This window comes from Procambarus clarkii, chromosome 32 (genome assembly GCF_040958095.1).
Source record: "Procambarus clarkii isolate CNS0578487 chromosome 32, FALCON_Pclarkii_2.0, whole genome shotgun sequence".
NCBI classification, from domain to species: domain Eukaryota; kingdom Metazoa; phylum Arthropoda; class Malacostraca; order Decapoda; family Cambaridae; genus Procambarus; species Procambarus clarkii.
In genome coordinates, this window is record NC_091181.1 from 30,420,616 (window position 1) to 30,445,027 (window position 24,412).

At 37.3% G+C, this 24,412-nt stretch overlaps 2 protein-coding genes across 4 annotated transcripts; one reads left to right on the plus strand and one right to left on the minus strand.

Moving 5' to 3' along the window:
- Positions 1–37: 37 nt before the first annotated feature.
- On the plus strand, positions 38–10,276 carry LOC123759335 (homocysteine S-methyltransferase YbgG-like). 3 transcript variants are annotated; one of them, XM_045744234.2, is made up of 6 exons: positions 38–156; positions 2,524–2,688; positions 3,224–3,407; positions 5,701–5,963; positions 7,504–7,721; positions 8,527–10,276. In XM_045744234.2, the coding sequence occupies exons 2-6, from the start codon at positions 2,557–2,559 to the stop codon at positions 8,663–8,665; spliced, it is 936 nt and encodes a 311-aa protein (XP_045600190.2). In that variant the 5' UTR covers positions 38–156; positions 2,524–2,556; the 3' UTR covers positions 8,666–10,276. The 3 variants fall into 3 exon arrangements, with proteins under 3 accessions (XP_045600190.2, XP_069191182.1, XP_045600193.2); XM_069335081.1 differs by lacking the exon at positions 38–156 and adding an exon at positions 252–275; XM_045744237.2 differs by lacking the exon at positions 38–156 and adding an exon at positions 278–410.
- Positions 10,277–13,926: 3,650 nt separating this feature from the next.
- LOC123759337 (probable RNA-binding protein 18) lies at positions 13,927–24,241 on the minus strand. Its single transcript, XM_069335084.1, has 5 exons — positions 24,083–24,241; positions 22,919–23,016; positions 21,944–22,154; positions 21,156–21,232; positions 13,927–21,015 (listed from the first exon to the last, which is right to left on the minus strand). Exons 1-5 carry the CDS (start codon positions 24,089–24,091, stop codon positions 20,790–20,792), a joined length of 621 nt encoding a protein of 206 aa, XP_069191185.1. The 5' UTR covers positions 24,092–24,241; the 3' UTR covers positions 13,927–20,789.
- Positions 24,242–24,412: the final 171 nt, after the last annotated feature.

Consider the following 24,412-nt stretch of genomic DNA (forward strand, 5'->3'; position numbering starts at 1 on the left):
AGAACTGAGAAGATAAGAAGTAATAAATGTTGCGTGAAATAGAGAAGGTGTAAGGTGTGTTTACTACTGAGGAAGGCGAGGGTGGCGGGGGGACCGAGCCAGCACACTTCTGCAGGAGGTGACCGCCGTGTGACCTGCCTGTGTCATGAAGAGCAGGTAGTGGCAATGGTGGTAATGGTTACCTAATAACACTCCTGGATCAACCTCATAGCTGAGCACACTTCTGGCTCCTGCCTCGCCTGCCGGTCACCGGAGCCGAGTTGCGATGTTTACCTGTTGGGTTACATAACTTTTTATTTTTTTTTCAATTACGTAATTATGTAACTATAATGTGTGGCACACATAACACCTAAAGGTACAAGTCACAAAGACGGTGCTAAATAGTCTTCCCATCACAGTGCCTTCTTTGGGTAATTTACTTTGCACATATTTTCTTCTGGAAGTTGAACGATTAACTTAAAATTTTATTTTATACTTTTAGTGAGCCTGAAGCGTTTCGTTAAGAAACAATTTAGTTTCTTTAGGGATAGAATGAAAGTAAATTCCAGTGGACAGAGACAGCAGTATATGCTGGTATTCCATGCAGGTATGAAGAGATGTGTGGTGGTTACTTTGTTGAAGGGATTTGGTAATCTTGCCCTGCATTCCCATTAATCAGTTTAGGCAATAGATGTGGTTTAAACTAATAGTTTTGTCATGGTCTTGTAGATTGTAGGGCTTAAATAAGCTTAAGATGGCTGTTGATAATTGAATGAGAGTATTTGATGCTAAGTGCTTAAGCTCTGTCTGATCTGTTGTTACTTTTTTTTTTTTTTTTTGAGATATATACAAGAGTTGTTACATTCTTGTACAGCCACTAGCATGCGTAGCGTTTCGGGCAGGTCCCTGGAATACGATCCCCGCCGCGAAGAATCGTTTTTTCATCCCAGTACACATTTTACTGTTGCGTTAAACAGAGATTACAGTTAAGGATTTGCGCCCAGTAAATCCTTCCCGGTCAGGATACGAACCCATGACATAGCGCTCGCAGAATGCCAGGCTACTGTACAGTACCGTATTTATTTTTATTTCCTGGTCAGAATATCTTGTATAGTTTGGTTTTATATACAAAGCACTTTCATCCATTTAACAACTAAATTACACTTACTTAAATCCTACAATCTACAAGACAAAAACTAAACTATAATACAGTTTACTCCATAATTGCAGTCCCAGCCAATCAATTAGAATGAAGGGCAAGATTATCCCAGTTTCCTTGACAGGATAACCACCTCGCCTACCTTTATACTTAAAAGTAATATATACTGCTCTGTCTGCTCATTTATGTTTACTTTTATTCTACTTCTGAAGATGCCAAGGTGTGCTTTAGTGAAAATGATTATAAGAGCTATTGAGGAGATTCTTGGTTCTTGCAGTGGAATCTCGATTCGACGAACGTCGATTTTGCCAATCTCTGGTTGGAACACACTTTTCATGTTCGATTTACTTGCCCAATTCGACGAACAAGAATTCGCAGAAGCAGGGGATGTGTGGATTTGCTCAGGACGTTGGAACAGAGTTCATAGATGGAGGCAACATTACAGAAAATAGTAGGGCAGTGGGAAAGCCACTGAGCATGTTTAAATACCAAATTCTATGGTTCTTTTTTTTTCCAGTTGCCGAGGTATTTGTTCAGTAAAATACGGACCCTCTTTCCTTTGAAAATGAGATTTCGAGGCTTGGGCACAAGAAATATGCTAGATCTGGTTAAATATTTTAAAGACAGTTTCTCTCCTGGTTGTTGTCTTTCATATGACAGGTTGAAGTTATAATTTTGTTCAATGAAATCAGCCCATAGAACCCAGGAAATATTAGGTGTGAATGGTAACTACTGTATTATTATAGCTCTAATAACAGTTTTGATGATTTTTGTAGATGGACTCGGCATTATTTGAAATAGTTAAGAGCCTTGGGAAAGCTATTGAGGATATTTAAAACCAAATTCTATTACAGTACTTGATTTTTATTCTGAGTTGACAAGGTTTTTAGTTCATACAGATATAGCCCTGCTACATTTTGAAAATGAGTTTTGAGGCTGGTAATGGGAAAAATAAGCTAGATGTTGTTACGTTTTTTGGCAGACATGATCATTCGGTAGTTTCAATATTATAGATTGAAATCAGCCCATAATGCATTGGAAATGCATCTTGGAGGCATCTCTGGTTGCAACGAATTCCTTACTGCAATGAATTAGCGTTGGTTCTGTATAGTTTGTTAAATCGAGGTTGTGCTGTAATCCTTTTGGTCATAGTCAATAACAGGCTATTGACCATGATCAAAAGAGTTAGATCAATGATTCAGTTAATAAATGTATGATGCCACACTTAAGTTGGCCTCTTGGGATCTGCTGCAATATTTAACTGTCAAAGATAAGTTTCTGTGCTTTTGATGTGTCCAGTGTCACTCAATAATCATTAATATATTTGACCTCTTAATTCAAAATCTTTGAGCCTACACAAAATGTACCACCCACATATCTTACAGAATTCTGCTAGAATTTGATATAAATTGCATATAATGCTTCGGGGTCGTCCATGGATTTTGGATGGTGGTCTGGCCTCAACCTTGCAAGAGGATGGGTTTTCTGTGGATGGAGACCCTTTGTGGAGTGCCCGCATCCTTGCCACCAATCCTGATGCAATAAAAAAAGTAAGTTTGTTTGGTTACTTTGTACTTGCCTAATTTTACTGGATAAATTCTCAGGATAAATTTACTTGGCTAAATATTGAGGCCTTGCAAAACGATGTACATAAACTTCGCAGATGGCCAAAGGTTGGCAAATGCTTTTAAAAATAAAGATGGCAAGACCTTACATGTAGGGTATAATGATACACATAACTACCCTATCAACAACAGCAGCAGACTGGATGGGGTGTGCGCATGTGTGCCTCACAACTGTCAATCAACTGGTGTATAGATTCCTGATCCTATTAAGGCTCTATCATATCTACATTTAAAAGTGTGTGTGTGTGTGTGTGTAAAATTCACCTGGAAAACCCCTCAAATAATGAGAGGATCTTTGACAAGCTGCTGACTTCATCTTTGTTGAAGCCACTAGAAGATTGTGGCCTTCAGGTAAATTAAAATACAGGCTGTAAATAATACGAAACGGTATTTACGTAACTGAACTGGTATACATATTCAGAAAGGCATTGCATTATACTGAAATGTTTTTCAATTGCAGGTTCATGCTTCATTCTTGGAAGCAGGTGCAGATATTATTACTACAGCCAGCTATCAGGCAAGCATTGTAGGGTTCAAAGATCATCTTGGTACCACAGAAGATGAAGCCAGAAGGCTTATGGATCTCTCTGTTGAACTTGCCCAGGAAGCCATTCATGAATATTCTTCCACCCTACATAATGAAGGTTCAGTTTGGTTAAATGACATATTCCCTGATTCTCTACTGTGAGAGTGTATTCAGATAGAGTATTAGGTATGGCTTTCGGAATTCACTCAAAACATTCTAAAATATAAAAAAGGATAATAAAACATATGAAAACCAAAACATTTAAATATTTTTTGGTAAATATTATTTTACTGTCATATGTTTGGGGACAATTTGATATCCAAGATTTTGCAATAAACACATTTTAATTTAAAAAAAACTTATTCTAAATGTTTATAAATATAAACAAAATTTAAATTATAAGAACAGCTGGCAACTGTACTGTATTGAAAATTGTGTGTGAAGTAAATATTAAAATGTAAAATTTTCAGATTTAAAAAAAAAAATGCACAAAACATTGCTAATACATAAGCTTTCCTATGACAACAAAAAGTAAGAGTAAAACTTCAATTTCATAGCATGATGCTCTTAATTACAATTACCCATGTTAATAGTGGCTGTGGTTGAATGTTTCGTTTGTGCTAGTTGTCAGGATGGGTTATCTTGAGATGATTTCGGGGCTTTTTAGCGTCCCCGCAGCCCGGTCCTCGACCAGGCCTCCACCCCCAGGAAGCAGTCCATGGCAGCTGACTAACACCCAGGTACCTATTTCACTGCTAGGTAACAGGGGCATAGGGTGAAAGAAACTCTGCCCATTGTTTCTCGCCGGTGCCTGGGATTGAACCCAGGACCACAGGATCACAAATCCAGCGTGTTGTCTGCTCGGCCGACTGGCTTGCCCAGCTCTAGGTAAAGATAAAGTGGAAATTAAAATTATACATATTTAACAATATTGTGGGGGGCCTCACTTCTCTCTCCATTTCTGCCTTCTATTGAAAGGATTGCTTGAAGTGTATGCCAGTTATTTATTCTTATTTAGCTTTGGCACAATATAAAATAATGATAATTTACACTGAAGAACGAAAATGTGTAGACAGGCTGAGGATTCTCTTCAAGCCCAAATAAAGTTTGAAAATAGCAGGAAATTGAAACAACACTGGTGTAAGTAAAAAGAAAAGGCAGCAATTGTTCATTTAGTAACTACAGTACTTTTGTTCCAGTCTACAGCCACACCACATGATACAGTCATTCCTACAGATAATTCTGGAGCCAAACTAGATGATGCTGCAGTCATACCAGATAATAGTAAAACACCAGATTGTGCTAATCAGATGATACAGCTACACCAGATGAGGCTAAGCAGATGATACAGCCACACCAGATGAGGCTAAGCAGATGATACAGCCACACCAGATGAGGCTAAGCAGATGATACAGCCACACCAGATGAGGCTAAGCAGATGATACAGCCACACCAGATGAGGCTAAGCAGATGATACAGCCACACCAGATGAGGCTAAGCAGATGATACAGCCACACCAGATGAGGCTAAGCAGATGATACAGCCACACCAGATGAGGCTAAGCAGATGATACAGCCACACCAGATGAGGCTAAGCAGATGATACAGCCACACCAGATGAGGCTAAGCAGATGATACAGCCACACCAGATGAGGCTAAGCAGATGATACAGCCACACCAGATGAGGCTAAGCAGATGATACAGCCACACCAGATGAGGCTAAGCAGATGATACAGACACACCAGATGAGGCTAAGCAGATGATACAGACACACCAGATGAGGCTAAGCAGATGATACAGACACACCAGATGAGGCTAAGCAGATACTGCAGTTACACCAGCTGATGCTGTAGCAGGCACATCGGATAATACATTGTGTGGGGGGGACCAACCAATCTTGCGTTAATAAAACTGTAATTCCTACTCTACTGTACTACTATTAATTGTACTTGAATTATGTTAACTTTACAGTTATAGTAATTGAGACATTTATATTTTTTTTTTTTTTTGGATGAGCATTTATCGAATGGGAGAGAATGGCTCCAGAAATAACAAGTTGAAAACTATCAAATAGAATAGGAATGCATAATAGGAGAAAAAGGTAGGGAGAGAAATATAAAGCAAAGGTTAAATGCAGAAGGCAGGAGCTGACCAACTAACAATTGATAGAATGTATTGTACTGAATTACTGATCTAGGTAAGATCTCAAGACAAATATACTGTAAATCAAATGTATTCAACATTTTAGGGAACCTTGCGCATACTGTACAAGAGCATTATATCCATCAAGATTGGTTTACCAATTCATTAGCTAGCTAGAAACTACTGATGAGTAGTTTCATTTTCTCTATTTTTTATGTTCTTAAGATGAAACATGTATGCATGATTGGTCTTTACATTTTCTAATTTCAGGTAAAAAGGTGTTAGTTGCAGGTTCCATTGGTCCATATGGAGCATGCCAGGCAGATGGTTCCGAATACACTGGTGCATACGTGTCCAAAGTTACACCTGAAGATATGAAGGAATGGCACAGACCTCGTATGGCAGCTTTGATCAGTTCTGGAGTTGACCTCTTAGCCATTGAGACTATCCCTGCGCTGGAGGAAGCATTAACAATCCTAAATTTACTTCGAGAGTTCCCAGACATTAGAGCCTGGTTGAGCTTTTCATGCAAGGTTTGTAGTATCTACAATGTTGGGAGGCTATTATCTATTACAGAACTCTTAACTAGGACAGTCATGTGGATCCCCTTCTGTAAGATGCAGAGGTTTGCACACAAACCTAGCTTGTTCCCAGGCTCAATTCCCATGCAGGATCAGATGTTTGGGGTGGGTTTCCTGCCTGTTTGCCTAGTAGTAAACAGGTGTGTTGCATCATGGGAAAGATCAGTATTTTGTCTAGGGGGGGGGGGGGGAATCTCAGTATGCCTAAATGTCCTGTCCCCATAAATGAGAAAAACATTGGTACCTCACAGCAGTTTTCATCAATTAATCCCCAACCTCTATGTTAGTCTTTTGTGACATTTTAGATAGGAACAATGAATAAATCATATAAAGAATAAGGTTTGTAAACAGGCATTTATTTGCAGAACAGAACAAAATAATAAGCTTCACTTGCACCTTTCTTGAAAATTTGCTGTTTAAGAATGGTATTTTAATATTTTGCTGTTAAGTGGTAGTGTATTGACAAAATATTGATATTCCAATATGGAATAAACTGCAAGCATTCACTTGTGCTTACATCTGAAACTATTAGGCTCTGCATAACAACCTGGCACTGTACTCGGTCAGTCCCTACATGAGAGTTTGGGTCACTTACAGCTGGCGCCCCCCCCACCCCATTATTAAACTATACAGTATTTCAGAAATGTTAATGAAAGGGACAATTACCAGGACTTGTATTCTTTGTTTTCAGTCCCACCTATTTCCAAGAAAAAATAAATGAACTACCCAGAGTTGCATGATCCTTGACTTCATGCAGGTCAGCGTTCAATCCCCGACTGTCCAAGTGGTTGGGCACCATTTCTTTCCCCCCGTCCCATCCCGAATCCTTATCCTGACCCCTTCTAAGTGCTATATGACGATGACAAGTCAAAATGACTTGGCGCATTCGCCTGATAGTTCCCTTCCCGTGTGATCGTACCAAGCACATGTACTCTAATTTTAAGGTTAGCTTAGTTAAATGAACAGAGTTGAAGTCCTTCATCAATCAAGCAGATGTGAACTCCACCAAGGTAAGTTTAAATTTGTCATTGTCATTAAAATGCATTTATTAAATGAAGATTCTCCTTCAAACATGTAAATTTATGTTTATTGTATATGGAAATGCAAATTATGTTGGTTGTGGTACAAAAAATACCGAATGTTAATTTTTTTACATTCCTCTAAAGAATTTCAGCTAATTTGTGTTTGGGTGATTCAGATTGGGGTTGGCCCCATATGATTTGGATTACTAGTGTAGACTACTTCAGAATGTAGTAAATTGGTATTTGGTAGTAGGTAAAGTTGTAATAGCCTAAAGAGCAATGATAGTGGACCAAATATGGAAGGATGCACTTTAGTAGTACTTGTACCCATTTAAACACGAGAGTAGTTAAGTAGGGCAAATTATTCACTGTATAAAATTTGCAAAACTATTTATAAAAACTGAGTGTATGTAATTAAAATGTTGTACTGTTGTCTAGTAAAGTTGCCTATATTTTTTGTTGTATTATAGGATGGGAAATACACCAATTATGGAGACAATTTTGGAGAAGCTGCCAAGAAGTGTTATGAAATGGCAGGAGATCAGCTGGTAGCAGTTGGCGTAAACTGTAGTCCACCCCAGTACATTACCTCACTCTTGGAGAAGGCAAACCCGACCCTTCCTCCGCCATCCATTCTTCCTAGAGTTGTGTACCCCAATTCTGGAGAAGAATGGATTGCTGGTAAAGGGTAAGATATGTGTGCTCTTGTCTTATCATCCTAATAATGAATACTTTCTGAAAGATATTGTAATGAAAGGAAATAATGATACAATATATATAGGGGGAGGTAATTATGAATTTTAGGGGTTATAACGTTGTTTGCAATGAACTGCACATTCCAGTGCTGAGCTTCGAGCCTCAATTCCAGCATGGTATTATTTTTGGCAGTGAAATCATCAGAAACAACTTTATTTAACATATACAAAAGCATCTTGGCTTACATGAATGATTTCATATGCATTGATAATTTAACTGGAGATTAATTAATATATCTAGGAGGCTATTCTTTGTGAGGAGCATGCAGATATGAATCAATAATAAGTTCTAGAACAAGTATAAATAAATTGCACAAACTGTTCAATTCCCCTAATCTATTCTGCATGTTGGGACTGCATTCATAATGTGACAAACCGTCAGTAGTTTCAAAGCATTATATGACAGTAAGTGCTGGGAAGACAGGACACAATGAGCGTAGCTCTCATCCTGTAACTTAGGTAATTACAGCTTCACATAAAGCAGATTACTTAACCTACTTCTGAGGAAATGGCCATCCCTATAAGCACTTTTATATATTTTGCCATTGTACTGAATTTTTTTTACCACAACAACTCATGTCTGCTGCATCCATAGATACACAAAAGCAGTCAATTGAACAGTTACCCCTGTATATAAAATCTATAGGGCGTAGGAAAGTGCTTTTTATATATTATAAAATATCATATGTTTACAAATTTATTATAATGTGCAGTTTTGACAATTAATTTTAATTTCAGATGGGCGAATGGCTCAAAATGGCCTTATGATAACGAGGTAAAAAAATGGTTCAGCTTGGGTGCATCTGTGATTGGTGGATGTTGCAGACTTGGACCTCGTGATATTAGAATAATTGCAAGTACTGTTGCTTCCATGTAATGTGTATAGTATATATTTTTATTGATGAAAGAATTGTTAAAAATTCAATTAATATTTTTATTTATGGTTATAAGTACATAGATTTGTTACACACAACCAATATCATAAAAAATTAAAGGTTCAGTACTGTAGCAGTTATATTAAGAGTAATATAATTGCTCCAAACTCTCATTAGTTTTAGTGCAGATAATTAGATGTGTCTGTTAATTTCACCTAACCTGTTCTTTAGAATTACACATGCCAAGAAGTTCTACACTAATCCTATATGTGTTAATAACACTTAATATCCCTTCCCAAGGGTACAGGATCATTCTAGCCAGCCGACAGGTAACCTGCAAAGATGTTGGTCGGTTGGGCAAAGTGAGGAAAAGCTTGTAATTTTAGGCCCAAGAAAGGGAAGGGTTGTCATTCAGTCTAGCTTGAATAGTGGTACAATTACAGATACTCTAGATACACACCTCAGATCTATATCATCATTGATATTCACCAGCAACAGTGTAACACTTGTTGTGTTTGCTCATACTTTCACAAGACTCTTCAGCTTTGTTACAGAGCAGACGGCCGGATTCTGGCGGTACTCGAACTTCCAGCTCTTTTCCCGCATTCAAGCTCTTTGATCCCACCTGAATTCGAGCCCTTTGATTCCTCCCACGTTCGAGGTCCATGTTCTATGCTCTCTTTCCCTGACCTCACTCAAGCTCTCTGTTCCAGGCTTCATCTCAGCTGTCACAACATGCCATTACATTGCCAACAACCAACTACTGTAACCAAGACTATATTAAACAAACATCAAAAACCACTTCAACACTCTGTGTCTCATCACCCAAACACGTAAACGTAGACATAAGTTACATTGGTGCTGGTGAATGTCAATGTTGTCGAAGATCTGAGGTATATCTCTTGGTGTCTGTAACTGAACCACTACTCGAGTTTGACTTATGACGCTTCCGTTCTTGGAGCTTGTATTACCAACTTCTCCGCACTTTGCCAAACTGACCAATATCTTTGCAGGTTACCTGTCTGCTGGCCTGTTTGATCCTGTACCCTTAGGAAGAGAGATCAATTGTCATTAGTGCATATTAGTGTAGAACTTCTTGGAATGTGGAATTCTTAGGGTTAGATTATGTGAAATTAACAGGCACATCTAATTATTGTATGCACTGAAACTAATGAGAGTTTGGAGCAATTATATTACTCTCAATTACTTTGCTACAGTACAAAGTAATTTATAATCGGTATATGCAAGAATTTCAAAGACAAAGATGAATAAGAAATGACACTCTAGCGATTTGTAGCAAACCTGTACATTGAGTGGTTTTGTTCATCAGATCCAGTCTTGTGGTGCATCTCTTATTGTTTCAAGCAATGATCATATACAGTATGTATGTAGGTATACCATGCAAGAGCTTTCTTGCATGGTATTGTAGGCCTTATACAGTTCTCTTTATTCTTTATATGTTTGTAACATTAGAACACCAGAAACAGATTTACCGTAGAGATGTGAGAATGTAATGAAGTGTAAGAAGCCCAAAGTAGGGATATGAAAAAAACTAGATTGGGAATTACAGTATCATATATTTTTCAATTGCCATAAAAAAGTGTTTAAGTGAATAGTAAGTTTTATTTGTATCTTTTTGGATAATTACCATATGATTCAATATAAGAGAAATGTAAAAAATACAAAGGAAAGATGCCAGAAATGATGAGTAAATGAGTAAAATATCAAACCTTAGAATCATTTACTTAACTACAGATGAAAAAGCAGACTTTTAATTTTAACTACTGAAATTATACAAATCTACCTGAAATGAGATTTGCCCAGTTTTGTGGGACACAGTCGGGGAAAATACACACCTCAAAGAAATTAAAAATAAACGTTTATCAATTCTTAAAGGTAGAATTAAAATAAATTCAGTCTACACCATTCTACACATTCATAAGCAGCAAGAGAGAATTCCTAAATCATAACATACCAGTACAGTATTGAATTTTCTCTGACTGTGTGGTAAAAACAGACTCGGACACACAATGAAAAGCAGCAAGGCATACATGTTTCCAAGAAACATTATGCTTTGAGGGTCGCAAAGCGTATTGTGCACTTGACTGAAAATTAGGGTTTGTCAGACCAACAACACTGATTTGGTGTTGTATGGGAAGGAGCATGGTAGACAGGGACTGAACATGTCAACTGACCGACAGCATAGTTGAGATAAAAAAAAAAGGAAAAAATAAAATTAATTATTTATATATACTGTATTTCAAGATGCCGGCTGGATAAAATCTTGTACATGCCGTAGTTTGGAGACACCTGCATTAGATGACCAGCTACTGGTAAGATTGATTTGAAAAGCTGAAGCTTGATCCTTCGGGCACATACGCAGATGGTTAATTTGATTTAAGTTACAGTACTGTACTAGGTATGATACCCAGTGGTGCCCGGGTCAGCCCAGTCTCTGCCTCTGCCTCTCTCGCTCCCTTATTGTATCTGACTGTGTCTGTCTGTCCTTCTCTCTTCCTCCCCAGTATCACGCATCACTATGTAACATAGGGGACACCCTCTTCATGATGTCATGGATGCAACAGATGCCATGGCAAAAATGTGTGTGGGGCTAGCTAGCTAGCTCCAAGCATCTGCCCTCTGACTTCAAACAGACATTCTAATCTACACAGATTATAGGGCAAGCATCAGTCTGTTTGGAAGGACAGTCATTCAGCACTATATACACAGGTCAATAAGTACCTGGTACAACAATTATCAAGAGAAGGCACAGAACCTAGAAGACTAGCACCTGACTTTTACAGAATGGAAACAATTTCCTAGATATCATTCAGGATGCTAGTATGTGAGCAAAAGATAGAAGAAGAATGATATCAAAGTATCAGATTCAATAAGGATTTTATATAGGGACAAATGACTCGAAGGAACGTTGGAAAAACAAGGCACAGAGAATTACATTAACATGATGTATCAATGAGAAAATCATTAGGGAAAATTTTGAGAAAATCGGTGAGAAAATTTTGACCGTGTCGTGGCCTAGTTGTCCAAGGCGTTTGCTTTCGAATACCCAGAGTATAGGTTCGAATTCTCATCATAGCTCCTACTGATTTTTTCATTGGGAAAGCAAGAAATTTTATCATCTTGAAAATCAGGTCATTCTATGCGATGCATAACTTAGCAGACAATACAGTTTTGAGAGTAAGGCTCTCTTATTCTTTGAGAGTAAGGCATAAGTCTTTATTCCAGTAAGTGCCCCACAGGTTAATCACATGTATTGAATACATAAATCTAGCCAGAGGCAATATCCACTTCCTGTTATGGTGTCAGGATGAAAGTCACAATGATAGGTTATCTTGAGATGATTTTGGGGCTTTAGTGTCCCCGCAGCCCGGTCCTCAACCAGGCCTCCACCCCCAGGAAGCAGCCCGTGACAGCTGACTAACACCCAGGTACCTATTTTACTGCTAGGTAACAGGGGCATAGGGTGAAAGAAACTCTGCCCATTGTTTCTCGCCGGCGCCCGGGATCGAACCCAGGACCGCAGGATCACAAGTCCAGTGTACTGTCCGCTCGGCCGACCGGCTTCTCCGGTCCTTCCCTTTAGGTCACATTATTAGTACACAGTTTGTTATTTCTAATAGCTTGCCTTCTTTCCAATGGTTACAGCTTACATTATGAATGACTGGTTAGAAATCTAGGTAAGGAATTAGTTTTGGGTAGATGGGACAGGGACAAATGGCTTCTTTAATATCCATAAGGTCATTAAGAGGCAACACAGATATGACTGGGAACCCAGTAAAATTTAACTGTCTTACATTAGCCCTTCCTCCTGTTTTGGTAATACGTACTTGTAGAAAGGATGAGGACCATAGTACATACACTAATGTACAGTACAATGCAATTAGAAAATAGAAATCGGAAATATTGAATGTGGACAAACCGGAAAGTTATTTCTACTTATGTTGCAAAGACAAACTAAACTAAACTAACCCAACCTTCCTAGGTCTAATACATGCTATCTGAGGCCTAATATTTAAAATAGTTTTCTTAGCTTCATATTTTTCTGACTATATAAAGTAAATAATACAAAATTCTACTATCTAATTGCTTAGTACATCAATGTTTGTACTATGGTGCCCATACTTACAAACTACTATCTAAACAGGAGGATAGGTTGCTTACATTGGCTAAAGATGAGTTACAGCCAGTTTGGTTGTGATCATTGATCATAGAATGTAAAAGGTTAAAAAACTCGAGCCATGCGTGCACTATGAGTCAACTACAATAACAAACGAATATTGGCACATGAACAGTAATGGTTTTGAGATTATAAAATTACCAGTACACAATTAGGTTGTAAGAATACTCTTCTCTGGGAAAGGTGACAGATCAGAGTTTGATTAGGAAAAATAACTGGGTAGCCTACACCATCAGCAGACTTCAACCCATCTGTAAACAAAGCAGCTGGATGTAAATGGCAGTGTAAATGTAAGGAAAAGGCATGTCATGACAATAGGGGGTTATGAGCCTTCATACTGGATAGGGCATTACAAAATTTTACAAGTGGGACACACTACTGGGGTAAGGTAGGAATGAACACTAGGGAACACATTACTGTATATTTTAATTAATAGTAATAATTCATTGTCGAGGGACAGGCAGCCAAAATGCATTCGTACATGTTAGGCTTATATTGAGGTTCCTCCCCCATCCCCCAAAGGTCGAATTACTGACCCCACCCAGGATGCAACCCCACAACAAGCTGACTAACTCCTGAGTACCTACTTACTGCTAGGTGAACAGGACCATTAGGTGATAGGAAATGCACCCAACCATTTAAGTCCCGCCCGGGATTCGAACCCAGAATTTTCAATTGAGTCAAGAACGAATCCAACTGTACTACCGGGATCCCTATATTGCCTGTTTACAGCAATATGTGTAGTTAAAGATAGCATAATTAGAGTCAGCAGGACTTTCAATAGGAACAACAGTCAAGGTATGGTACAAGCATTAATTGGAGATTTGTAGGGACCACCTGACATAAGGGGCCCTTTCATTCTTCTCCAATTCAGAACTTAACTAAGGTGCAAGTTCATGTGATGCAAAATGTCAAGATGGAGAAGGACCAAGGGTGAAGCTGGAGAATATGCTGCACATCTATAGTCCAGTTTAGACAGCACTAGGAATAAAGATACTATACTGGTAGTGTACACTGAACCATAAGTGTCCCCATTCTTAATATTGGGTGATATTGAAAATACAGTTACAGAAAATGCGCCTTTATTATTCAACCATTTCAGGTAGAACTTTGAGATCATTGTTTCTACACACATTTCAATTTATAAAAAGTGAGAAACATACAGGCAATATTGTTTTGAAAGCAAACCAGTTTATAATACTTTAGATCTGTGTTTACACCAATACTGAGCAGGATTTTTGTGAACTCTGGATCAATCCACCAAAATACTTTTTCTGGCCTTGTTTTAGATTCCAGCTTACGGTATAGCTGAACTTAACATGCTCTTTACCAAATTTGTCCAGCTGTGTTACTCAATCTGCACAGTATTTGCAGAAGTCAACATTTTCTTTTGCACTCGTGTAAACATTGTGTTTCCATTAACTTTTGACTTGTTGGTTAACTATGTTCCCCCTTTAGAATACAACTTGTGTTGAGGAGGTTTGTGTGATCATATAATCCAGAGAGCAGTTCAGTTTGGTTTGTTAGGATAGGAGACATCCAGAAAGGATGGGATGCTCTTAGACTAAGTCCTGTGATTCTCTTGGAAATCCTTTTGGGGGACTTGGCCAAGGTTAGTGAACCTTGTCTAAAGATTGCATGAATATTGTTTGTACAGTACCAATGATGTTACAGCACCAGTGAAATGATTGTTACAATTTATTTTGATTACAAACAAGGTCAGTACAGTGCTACTGCAGCCCATTATCAGGCCTGAAATGTGTAAATATTATGAAAAGAATGAAACATAACATGTTGTGAAGAACTGCTCAGAACTGACAGTGTAACATTCCCATCAATTCTTTCAAACTGTACAACAACTACTACATATTAAGCAAAAACTCTGATTTAATTGAAGAGCATACACCATCTGATACACATTAATTTAGTATGTTATTTCCTAATAACTGTACTGTATTTCCTTCATCCAATACTCCACCAGTCTATATAATTGACCTGAGAATGGGTTAGTTATTGATGGACATACAAATTGTGACTTTATGCTGTTATTTTTTCTGGCTATATGTACAGTATGTCACCATCCTGTATATACGATACATCTATATTAAACATTTTACCAAAGTAAAAATGGATATACAGGCATCAACTGTGTGGGGATATTTTAATACCTGTAAATTCACATTTTAGAGATGTGCTTTACTGCCCAAATTTTATTAATGTACATTGAATCTCTTTGGGTTATAATCTTATAATTACAGCATTATTTGTCTTACTTTAGTGTTCACCGTTTAGCACAGATTTACTCTTTATAATACATATATTTTTAGAACGAGCTACACAGTTTTCAAGCACATTAATATGCTAAATATGGAAAAAATTCTGCCTTTACAAAATTGATTCATCCTCAAAGCTTATTTATATTCTTGGTAGCGCCCTTGACGTGCTACCATAATACAATACCTGATATAAAGAATATATAGCAGTTTCCCACCCCCATGAACATGGTAATAATGATGTATATGTATGTAGTTCAGTTATATCAAACATTTTGTATAGATTAAAAGCTACCATTGAATGTAATGAAACACCTCTTTCTGGTGGGTCTTTGTAGTTATTTTGGGCTTGCTGCCTGGCACTATATACCCAATTCAATCAATGCCAGCCTTAGTGAGTCATATAAAACTACCTGCCTCTATAGAAGTGCAAGGAGCAGGGGGATTTAAAATCACTCTAACCAGAAAGAGGGCGAGACAAAATATGACGGCTAGGTAAAATGCCCAAATGTGTTCCTTAAGAGCATATCATAGTTGAATTGGTAAAGTAATTTAACCTGTGATCTGCCCAAATCCACTGAGTCTTCATGCACGGATCTGGGAACCAATCCCAAGTTTTTCCAAACTACCCACACAGTGGTGTAGGTAATGTAGTTCCCCACCAAATTCTCCCTTTAAATAAAATGGGAAATCACAATAGCATAATTTATCTTTGTGAAAATCATTGGAGCTGGTTCATCCTGCTCCAATGAAGGTGCAACAACCCTTGTACCTTTAGATGGGGTCAGGTTTTGGTCTCTGGTTCCCCCCAGTAGGCTCAAATATGACTCGCTGAATTCTGATGTGGATTGAATTGGGTGGAGCTTGCCAGACTGCTAGCACCAAGGAGATACTTAAGGATCCCAGAAAATCATTAAAGTATTGTCCTAAAGTCAATCAAATATATATTGTTACCATCTTGCACTTCCATTTATAAAATATTGCTATATAGATTTTCCATGACAATTATGATTATCCTTATAACTTTTGATTTAAAAAGTTGTAAATGCCTTACAGTACAATAGAAAGTTATTTTCAGATTTACACTTATCTGAAAATAAATCTCCAAGTCAACAAGCTTTCAGTAGTTTAATTTATTTAGTACATGTAATATCACAAAATATTTAGTGAAAAATCACACATTTGTATGCTGTATATGCTATAAATGACAATCATTAAATCTCATATGAAGTGCTATTCTTTTCAACTTAAATACTAGCCATTAGTAACAAATGGACATTAAATCTCTAACCAAGAGTATTCGGGAAAATAGACTTTTAGGTTTAATAACAAGAGAATTCCACATTTAGTGGATGTCACACTGGAAGAACAACTAGTGTCGGTGGCCAAGCCTTATCCCTCTTTGGTTGCATATGCCAGGAGTAGAAGAAAATGGGAAGCTGGAAAATCAGTCACCTCCAACCTTTTCATCCATTTTTTTTTTTACCTGTCAAGGTCACCATAAAATACATGTTAATATATGTAACAATTTGTTTCACCACTGTATAGGTAAATAATTTGATCTATTATCTTCTCCATACAATTTGTTGACAAATTAAGTAATAAAAACATCATGAACAAAACATTTTTTCAAAGCCACTTATATCTAAAAATAAATCTAAAATCTAAGTAACTACTGTAATTGGAAGAGTAATGAACATATAAACTCAATTGAAAGATTAGTTACCCAACAAATATGTAATGTGGTTGGCATTATACCATAATGCCAAAAAAAAAAAAAGGCATTCAGTACTGTACATAATTGGTTTGGCTGTTCAGGCATCTGTGTCTGTACATCCATTTGTCCCAAATCTTATGCCGGTACAAAATATCACAAGAATGACAAAATAATAAAAAAAATTGCAATCCTGTAGATACAAATGTTTGAATTCCTCATTAAATGCTGATGGTTAAAAAAATCAGATCGAGATCTGCACAACGAGATCTGTCACCACCACTCGCGTAGTGACAACTGTTTTTCTAGCATTTCTCATTCCCATGAAGGGTCACATACACAGCTATCTGCAAAACATTTACATACTGGCCTACCAATCCAAGAGTCCTGAGTTTGATTGTCAGTGAGGCAATGGTGCTTCAAATTGGTTCAAGGTAATTTCCAACAACCCATCCTCTTAAAAATTAACGCCACTTTTCGCTTGTATGCACGTTATGGCTAAAAATGAACGTACAGTAACTTGAAATGAAATCAGCTCGCGAAAGTGACGTAATGTCCCGTTTTCTGTTAAGAGTCCTCTGGCTTACTCTGTTAGGTTAGGAGAGGAAACTTTCAATTAACGTTTTGAAACCTTAGGAGAATTTCCTGCCCTCCTAACCTACCAGAGGACCCTCAAATTGTAGAAACAAAAAATTAAAAATTTATTAAATTTTTTTTCAAATTACCTCCATTTTTGGGCAAACGGCCAAATTCAAACACACAGGTAATTTATAAGAGAACAGGTCATTTCCAAAGTACTGTATAACTATGTCCCCACCCGCTTTGGGCACACACCTCCTGTGCCAGGCGAGTACGACGAGCTCACCATAGCCTGTGCTACTTGGAACTTTTTGTTCCAAGTAGCTGAATCTGAAACAACCACCACCACCACCACTCGCTTCGTTAAAAATATCCCTCCGAACAAAGGCGATAAACTTTCATGTCTTGCTCTGTCTGCAATATTAAATCCAAACACTAAATATGTGCTGCTGGTTCTTGCACCGTTGGTCCCCAGCAAGGGTAAATTGCCCACTTTAAAAAAATAAAAAAAAATAGCACACACAACTTGACCTGCCACCTTCATTTTTTGCCTATACTGGAATCATTTTGGAAGTCTCAACAATACATGAAGTCATGAACAGAAATAGAGACTCTTTAATCAAGTTTTCTTAACTTCTAAGTATTTAAGTTAACAGCACATCACTCGGTTTGATTTTAAGAACTAGCAGGATAACATGCAATTCTTTAAGATTTGTGATTACAAAGAAAACATGCTTTGTTGCAATCGGGTTTATATTTTTTTCTTAAACTTCTCAAAAGTTATGGCTACTTATATCATGCGAGTAATATTGATGAGATACATCAATGGTGAGCATACCATTTATTATACACTTTATTATACATAAAATAGTGCTCTCTTATTGCAAGATAAAAAAATCTTCAAATGATAACAGACTATATCATTCTAAGTGCTTTTTATTTTTTAATGGCCATTAGATATACTTATATATTTTAACTTCAACATAAATACTGTAATTTTTGATTGGCCATTAGATATACTTATATATTTTAACTTCAACATAAATACTGTAATTTTTGATTGGAGCTTTAACAGAACATGTCTTCCATTACATGTACACTCCTTAGGAATATTTATAATAAAGTACACTTGAACAGCCTGAGATAGTAGATATAAACTAGTAAAACAAATACATTGCTGCATCCTTAAAAACAAAAAATTATCTAAAACACGTATTTAGTACAACAATGTTGGAAGCAAATTAAAAGTGGTACATTATTAAACTGTAAATTCATGATCACCGAGCTACCTGGCATACATCTAAAATTATCCAATTTTTAGTAACCCCCCCCCCCCCAGGAATAATCTGAAGCTTTTATTTTAGTTCTCATGTTCCAAGACGACATTGCCAGTTTGCAAAGCAAGTAATTATCATCGGAAGGTGCCAAGCCGAGAAGACTATGTAGCACCAACTGTCAAGGGAGATTCCTAAATAAATATATTGAATTATATTCAAAAAGGTGCTCAATATTATTCGGGATGCCACTACAAAATCAAAGGGATATAAGGAAAGCGACATCAAAGGCAGAGAAAAATCACAGGGGGGAAGGAAGGGCGAGACCATTTAGGGCAACCAGGAAAAAAAAGTGTTACACCTTCAAATTGTTGAGAACAAAAATTTGAGAAGGTAGTACCAACTCTCACTTGAAATTAAGGAAGAAGCTTTAAAGGAAAGGTAGGAGATTGCCATGAAGGCTAAAGAATGCAGTTGGACTAAAATATTTTATCTCCAGGTGGTATCATAAGCCTTCTCCAGGTCAAAAAGAACTACAACAACAGAGAATTCACAGCAAAGGCAGCATGAATGTAGACCACAAAGTTCATCAAGATCTCTATTGTGCTGCAACACTTGTGAAAGCCAAATTGGGAGTGGGAGAGGTAACTGTTCCTGGAACCACACGTGACATACATTAACCATATATTCAAAGAGTTTGCACTTGGAAAATACCAGGAGGACTAGTTCCAAATCTGCACTCAGAAATAACATCACACAAGACCAGAAGGTATGGCAGGATGTGCAAAAATAACCCTATTGAAAAACCAGGTGCAATAGGCATGCCAAGAAAGAACTCTACCAACATCAAACACCTAAGACTTCAAAACTCCCCCTACACTTGGAGCATAACTAGCCGACCTCTTGAAATGTTAAAAAAAAGAGAACTTGACAAGCACCTTCAAAGGATACCTGATCAATCAAAGTGTGACTCATACATCAGACTAAAAACAGCCATATCCAACCACCTGTCTGACCAGACCACCAACCAGAAGGCCTGGTCAGATATTGGGCCACAGGAACATTTATCCTCTGAATCATTGACAAGTAATAAATGTCTAAAAGATGTTAAAAGATCAAAGATATATTTGAAACACATGGTAGAAGATGAATGAAACAGATGGTATACCAATTCTTCACAAAGACACAAGCAGCACTGGAATGAACATTTGAAAAAGAAGGAACAAAAGGAAATCATTCTGAATCAAGAGAGCAGTAGAGTTAACCCTACCAGAAGAAGCTGGAGGAGAGAAAGAAGTAACTACAGAATTAACAAAGACTAGTGCCAAGCATTGTGTTTGTCTTCAGGAGTCAGTGGTAAAAACAGATCAAAAGTTGCAGTTCATTAAATTTGGCGCTACTTCATTGTTTAAAACATTTGGCAAAGTATGTTTAACTGCCAAAAACTATTTAACCATTGTTAACAGTGAGTTATATGGAAAGAAAAAAAGGGTCAATTTAAACATGCTCCATTTTATGATACATTTGTTTTTAATTTAATAACTTAACATAGCATCTTTCAAAAAATAGAATTCTTACTGGTTTAATGGCTTGAATACAAGTTTGCAGAACCCCTATTAATATTTTCAGGAGCTTGTTTTTGGTTCACCATGACTAATTTAAATTGTACATATCCAAGATTTAGAGTATACCAGGCATCAATAAATTTTTATAGTGAATATATCACTTAAAACTTATTACAGATTGCAAATGTAGATAAAGACCAATATAAATTGTTTTACAAATCTCACTAGGTCACGAATCCACAAAATTTCTTATTTCACCAAAAGGGCTTGGAAATTTAAAGAACTGGCACAGTAGGTGAAGATGAATGTCTTCCACTGGAAATGTAGTTCACATGCCATTAAATAACCACATAATAAAACTTTCTTGTCCATACAATAATTAAAATCGGTTTTTACTTTTTTTTTAATAATAAAAACTACTCTATTAATGCTGCAAGGAACTGCCGGTATAAAGCATGATCCTGGTCAGATCAGATTTCCTATTACAGTATTAGACTTACCACTATCAACCTTAAATACTGTATTATTTTCTGGAGATTTTTGATTTTTGGTAAGGATGACTAGAGGAATGGTGTGGTCTGTTTGAGGAGCCCTGCAGTTTGGTCCCTGGTTTTTTCTCAATAAATGCGTACGTCACAGAGGTAGGTCGAGTGGCACTAGCTCCAACGTCTGGAGTTAGGTTCATCTTAAGGTTATCTTCTTCAAGTAGCTTTAATTTAGCCTCTAATGCAGCAATTTTGCTCTTTTTGCTGTAAAAACAATTGTTTGTAAAGGATTATGCATTAAAATAAAAATTAATGAATGCAAGAAGAAAGTTGAGAAAAAAAGCACAATTAAAAAAATTACACACACACAGTATATACAGTACAATATTTTAAATTCGGCCTACCTTATTTGAGTTGTCTCTGCTTTACCACCACTAAGAATAGGTGGTGCTGGCTTTTCTTTATTCCTCTCATACATACTCTAAAAGCAGGAACAAAAATTAGAGAATTAACATTTCTCATTAATATTATGTGGAGTGCTAAAGTCAAGTCCCAAAACTGAGGAGTGTTTGATACAGTTTGGGCAAGGCAAATGAATTTATGATGGTACAAAGATGGAAATTAATTATTCACATGAATTTGTGGGTAGAAGAAGGCCAGGTAGACATGGTGCATGAGGAAGCAGTGTATGCGTGTGAACAATGCACGGGACATGACAATGTATAACTCGGGGAGGACAAGAAATTTGTAAGGATGCAGTGAATCCATTTGTCCCATATATGTCAAGTTATTCAAATGACTTCCCATTTTAATTTAGTTTTTGTTTTCCCAAAGATGCTTTGCTAACAATATTACTGCACTTTATGACTGTGGATTTTATGTACAGTAATTCTATTGTAGAATAATCTTAATTACTAATAACCAAATGAAATTTAAGTCATTAAATTAATGTAATCTTTAAATTTCAGACAAACATGAGCATGAATATACAGTATATATTAAATTTTACATTTAACTATGTACTATAAATTTCTGATATTGTAATTGTACCAAACATTGCTATTAACTTGCTACATACAATACCAGTTGTGTAATTATACTAACCAATATTGTTATTAAATCTTAAAGTACAGCACATCATAAGGACATTCTAGTACTATGCCATGGCTACTCAGTAAATATATTGTGTTACCTCATCCTGAGCATGTGCCCATTTCACTGCCATCCTCCGACCCAAGATAATCTTCCCGTCAAGTACTCTCATAGCCGTTTGGGCCGACTTGGAGGATTCAAATGTCACAAAGGCATATCCTCGGGGCTGTCCAGCTTGAGGGCCCGAGCGATGATAAAGAAAGTCGAATTCCACCAGCGGGCCAAAGTTTTCCACCATTTTAAGGAGTTGATACCAATTGGGGAGAGAAAAAATCCTGGATTAGATATGCACAACATCACCCAAATTCAGGTTCAAACATACTATGTAATCACAACATATTACAGTATAGCATTATACTGCAGACTGTTTTCTATCAATAATAATTTTCTTTGAGAAAATTAGTTGTAGCAATTATTTCTGACATTACTTTCTAATTGGTTTAAATTTCCTGCATCCATGAGACTGAACTGTATTGTGGGCCAAGTAAATTGTTTTACACTTTGGGTGTCTAATTTGTCTTGGAATATTTTGTTAAACTTTAATTCTGTTTATTATTGCCATCAATAATATTTTTTCTCAGACATGACAAGAAATTTGAAATAGTTTCCAAAAGCTTCCAAAATGGTTGCATATAGTAAAGTCTCCCATATTCGGCCCATTACCAGTCCTCGGACTTTGGCAGTTCAAAATTACCAGAGGACCACCATCTTTCTAGAGGCCTTGATGGGAACAAGAAGGCTTTTCAAATGTCCTCCCATTTTTCCCCAGGGATTTTTTCTAGCTGGATTTTGAACTGCAGTAATAACTTGGCATTTACAGCTTCAGTGGGCAGGCAATTCCATGGATTTATATCCCTATTGGTGGAAAAGCATCTGTTTTCTATCCTACACTGGCTTGTTGAGCTTGAAGCCATTGCTCCTTGTATGTCTTATAGTTGACCTTTTAACCCCCTTAATAAGTTTAAATAGCCTGCACAATTGTCTTATGAAAAAAAATGAAACCATCAGGAATACTTACTCTCTCAGCCGAGAATCAAGATTGCCAACCCACAATCTTCTATCATCTGTTCTTGCTGAATCCTTGGGAGGAAGAGGTACTGGCAGAGTGACCTCCTGCAACAGAAAAAAAACAGGAGATTAATGTAATGAAATGCCAATTTCTGGCTGAGCCCCTTGTGGCTCCCTGAAGCTATACACCGAGATGGTTCCCACATACCAGGTCACATCAGCCGTGAAGTTCCATAGGCCTACCTGGAACCAGCACTAGAACCTGGCCTCCTCAGAAAGGCGCAGGAAGCGGTGAAAATTTGAAAACTCATGGGAAAGACAACCAGAAAGTCGAGTCAATACAAACCACTGTTAAATTCAAAAAGAGACTGAAGCTTCAAAACTTGCCTAACAAACTCCCTTGTGTAAACAAATCATCAGATTCTCTCGAAACTAGTGCGAGTTCATCCCCACTCATTTGTAAGGGGAGGCAAGGTGTAACTTGCTAAAAGTACTAAGGGCAGAGTACAGGCTTGAAGTGGGAGTTACCACCCCACTCTTGTGCCAGGTAAGTCCACTACGAGCTCACCATACCCGACGTTACTTGCAAATTTTTGTTCCCAGTAGCCGAATCTAAAACAACAGCAGCAGCAGTTTGAAGTAGTGTGCACTTTTGGCTAAGCTACTAATAATGCTAAACCATTCTGAACACGTCTGGACAAATCAGTAAAGTGTCTAGTATATAAGGGATACTGCTCAACATGCGTTGCAGCTGGCCAAGACCTGCAAAGGCAAAGCAAACAGTTCTCTCAGATGGATTTCAATGGAATTAAAAATCCTACAAATTCCAGCCAAACAAAATTCCAGCCTCTGAACTATAAACAGATGTAACACTTTGAAAACCTGCTTTCTTTAACAGTTTGAGTACTAGTTGACCTTGCCCGCTATAGAAATGCCTGTGTAAGGTGCGACTCTTACCCTTAGCAGAGAGAGATACCCTTAGGATAGGAGAGGCTAATCTTGTGTACAAAGATTAAAAAAAACAATTCTACTCAATAAAAAGGTTGGGTTCTAGAGTAGAACCATTAACTGTACGAAGGTGAGCGTATCAGAGAGACCTTGCATGCCACACCCCGTGTTGAACATTTGCCACACGCCTAAGGCATTGCTTAGCCATAAGAAAGATACTTACGGCTGTCATCCTTCCGAGTTTGAAGGAAATCAATAACAACCTTACTGGAGACGTCTTCAGCAGTGTTGCCACCCCACATCTCTGTCTGCAGGGGGCAGCTCCTCGCTAACATTATACATTCATTCACGGGCAATCTGGTTAATTTATTGTTTAATTAGTTTATTGCAGCACATATAGTCACTCTGGAGTTGGCAGGAAATAACACTAAAATCATCAAATTATTTAGAAAACTCTTATATTTTTTCGAGTTATTTTTTTTTTATTTGCCAGAAATGCTAAACTTAGATCTATACATTGAGTGGCCTTATAAAAATAATTTTACAAATAAAA

Excerpts from the sequence above, each read along its gene's own strand:
- LOC123759335 (XM_045744234.2), top strand. The coding sequence starts at position 2,557 with ATGCTTCGGGGTCGTCCATGGATTTTGGATGGTGGTCTGGCCTCAACC. Across the intron at positions 3,408-5,700 it reads TTCCACCCTACATAATGAAG|GTAAAAAGGTGTTAGTTGCA; the intron begins GTTCAGTTTGGT and ends TTCTAATTTCAG. Across the intron at positions 5,964-7,503 it reads GGTTGAGCTTTTCATGCAAG|GATGGGAAATACACCAATTA; the intron begins GTTTGTAGTATC and ends GTTGTATTATAG.
- LOC123759337 (XM_069335084.1), bottom strand. Across the intron at positions 21,233-21,943 it reads GGGCACATGCTCAGGATGAG|AGTATGTATGAGAGGAATAA; the intron begins GTAACACAATAT and ends TCCTGCTTTTAG. Across the intron at positions 21,016-21,155 it reads GCAGAGACAACTCAAATAAG|CAAAAAGAGCAAAATTGCTG; the intron begins GTAGGCCGAATT and ends TTGTTTTTACAG.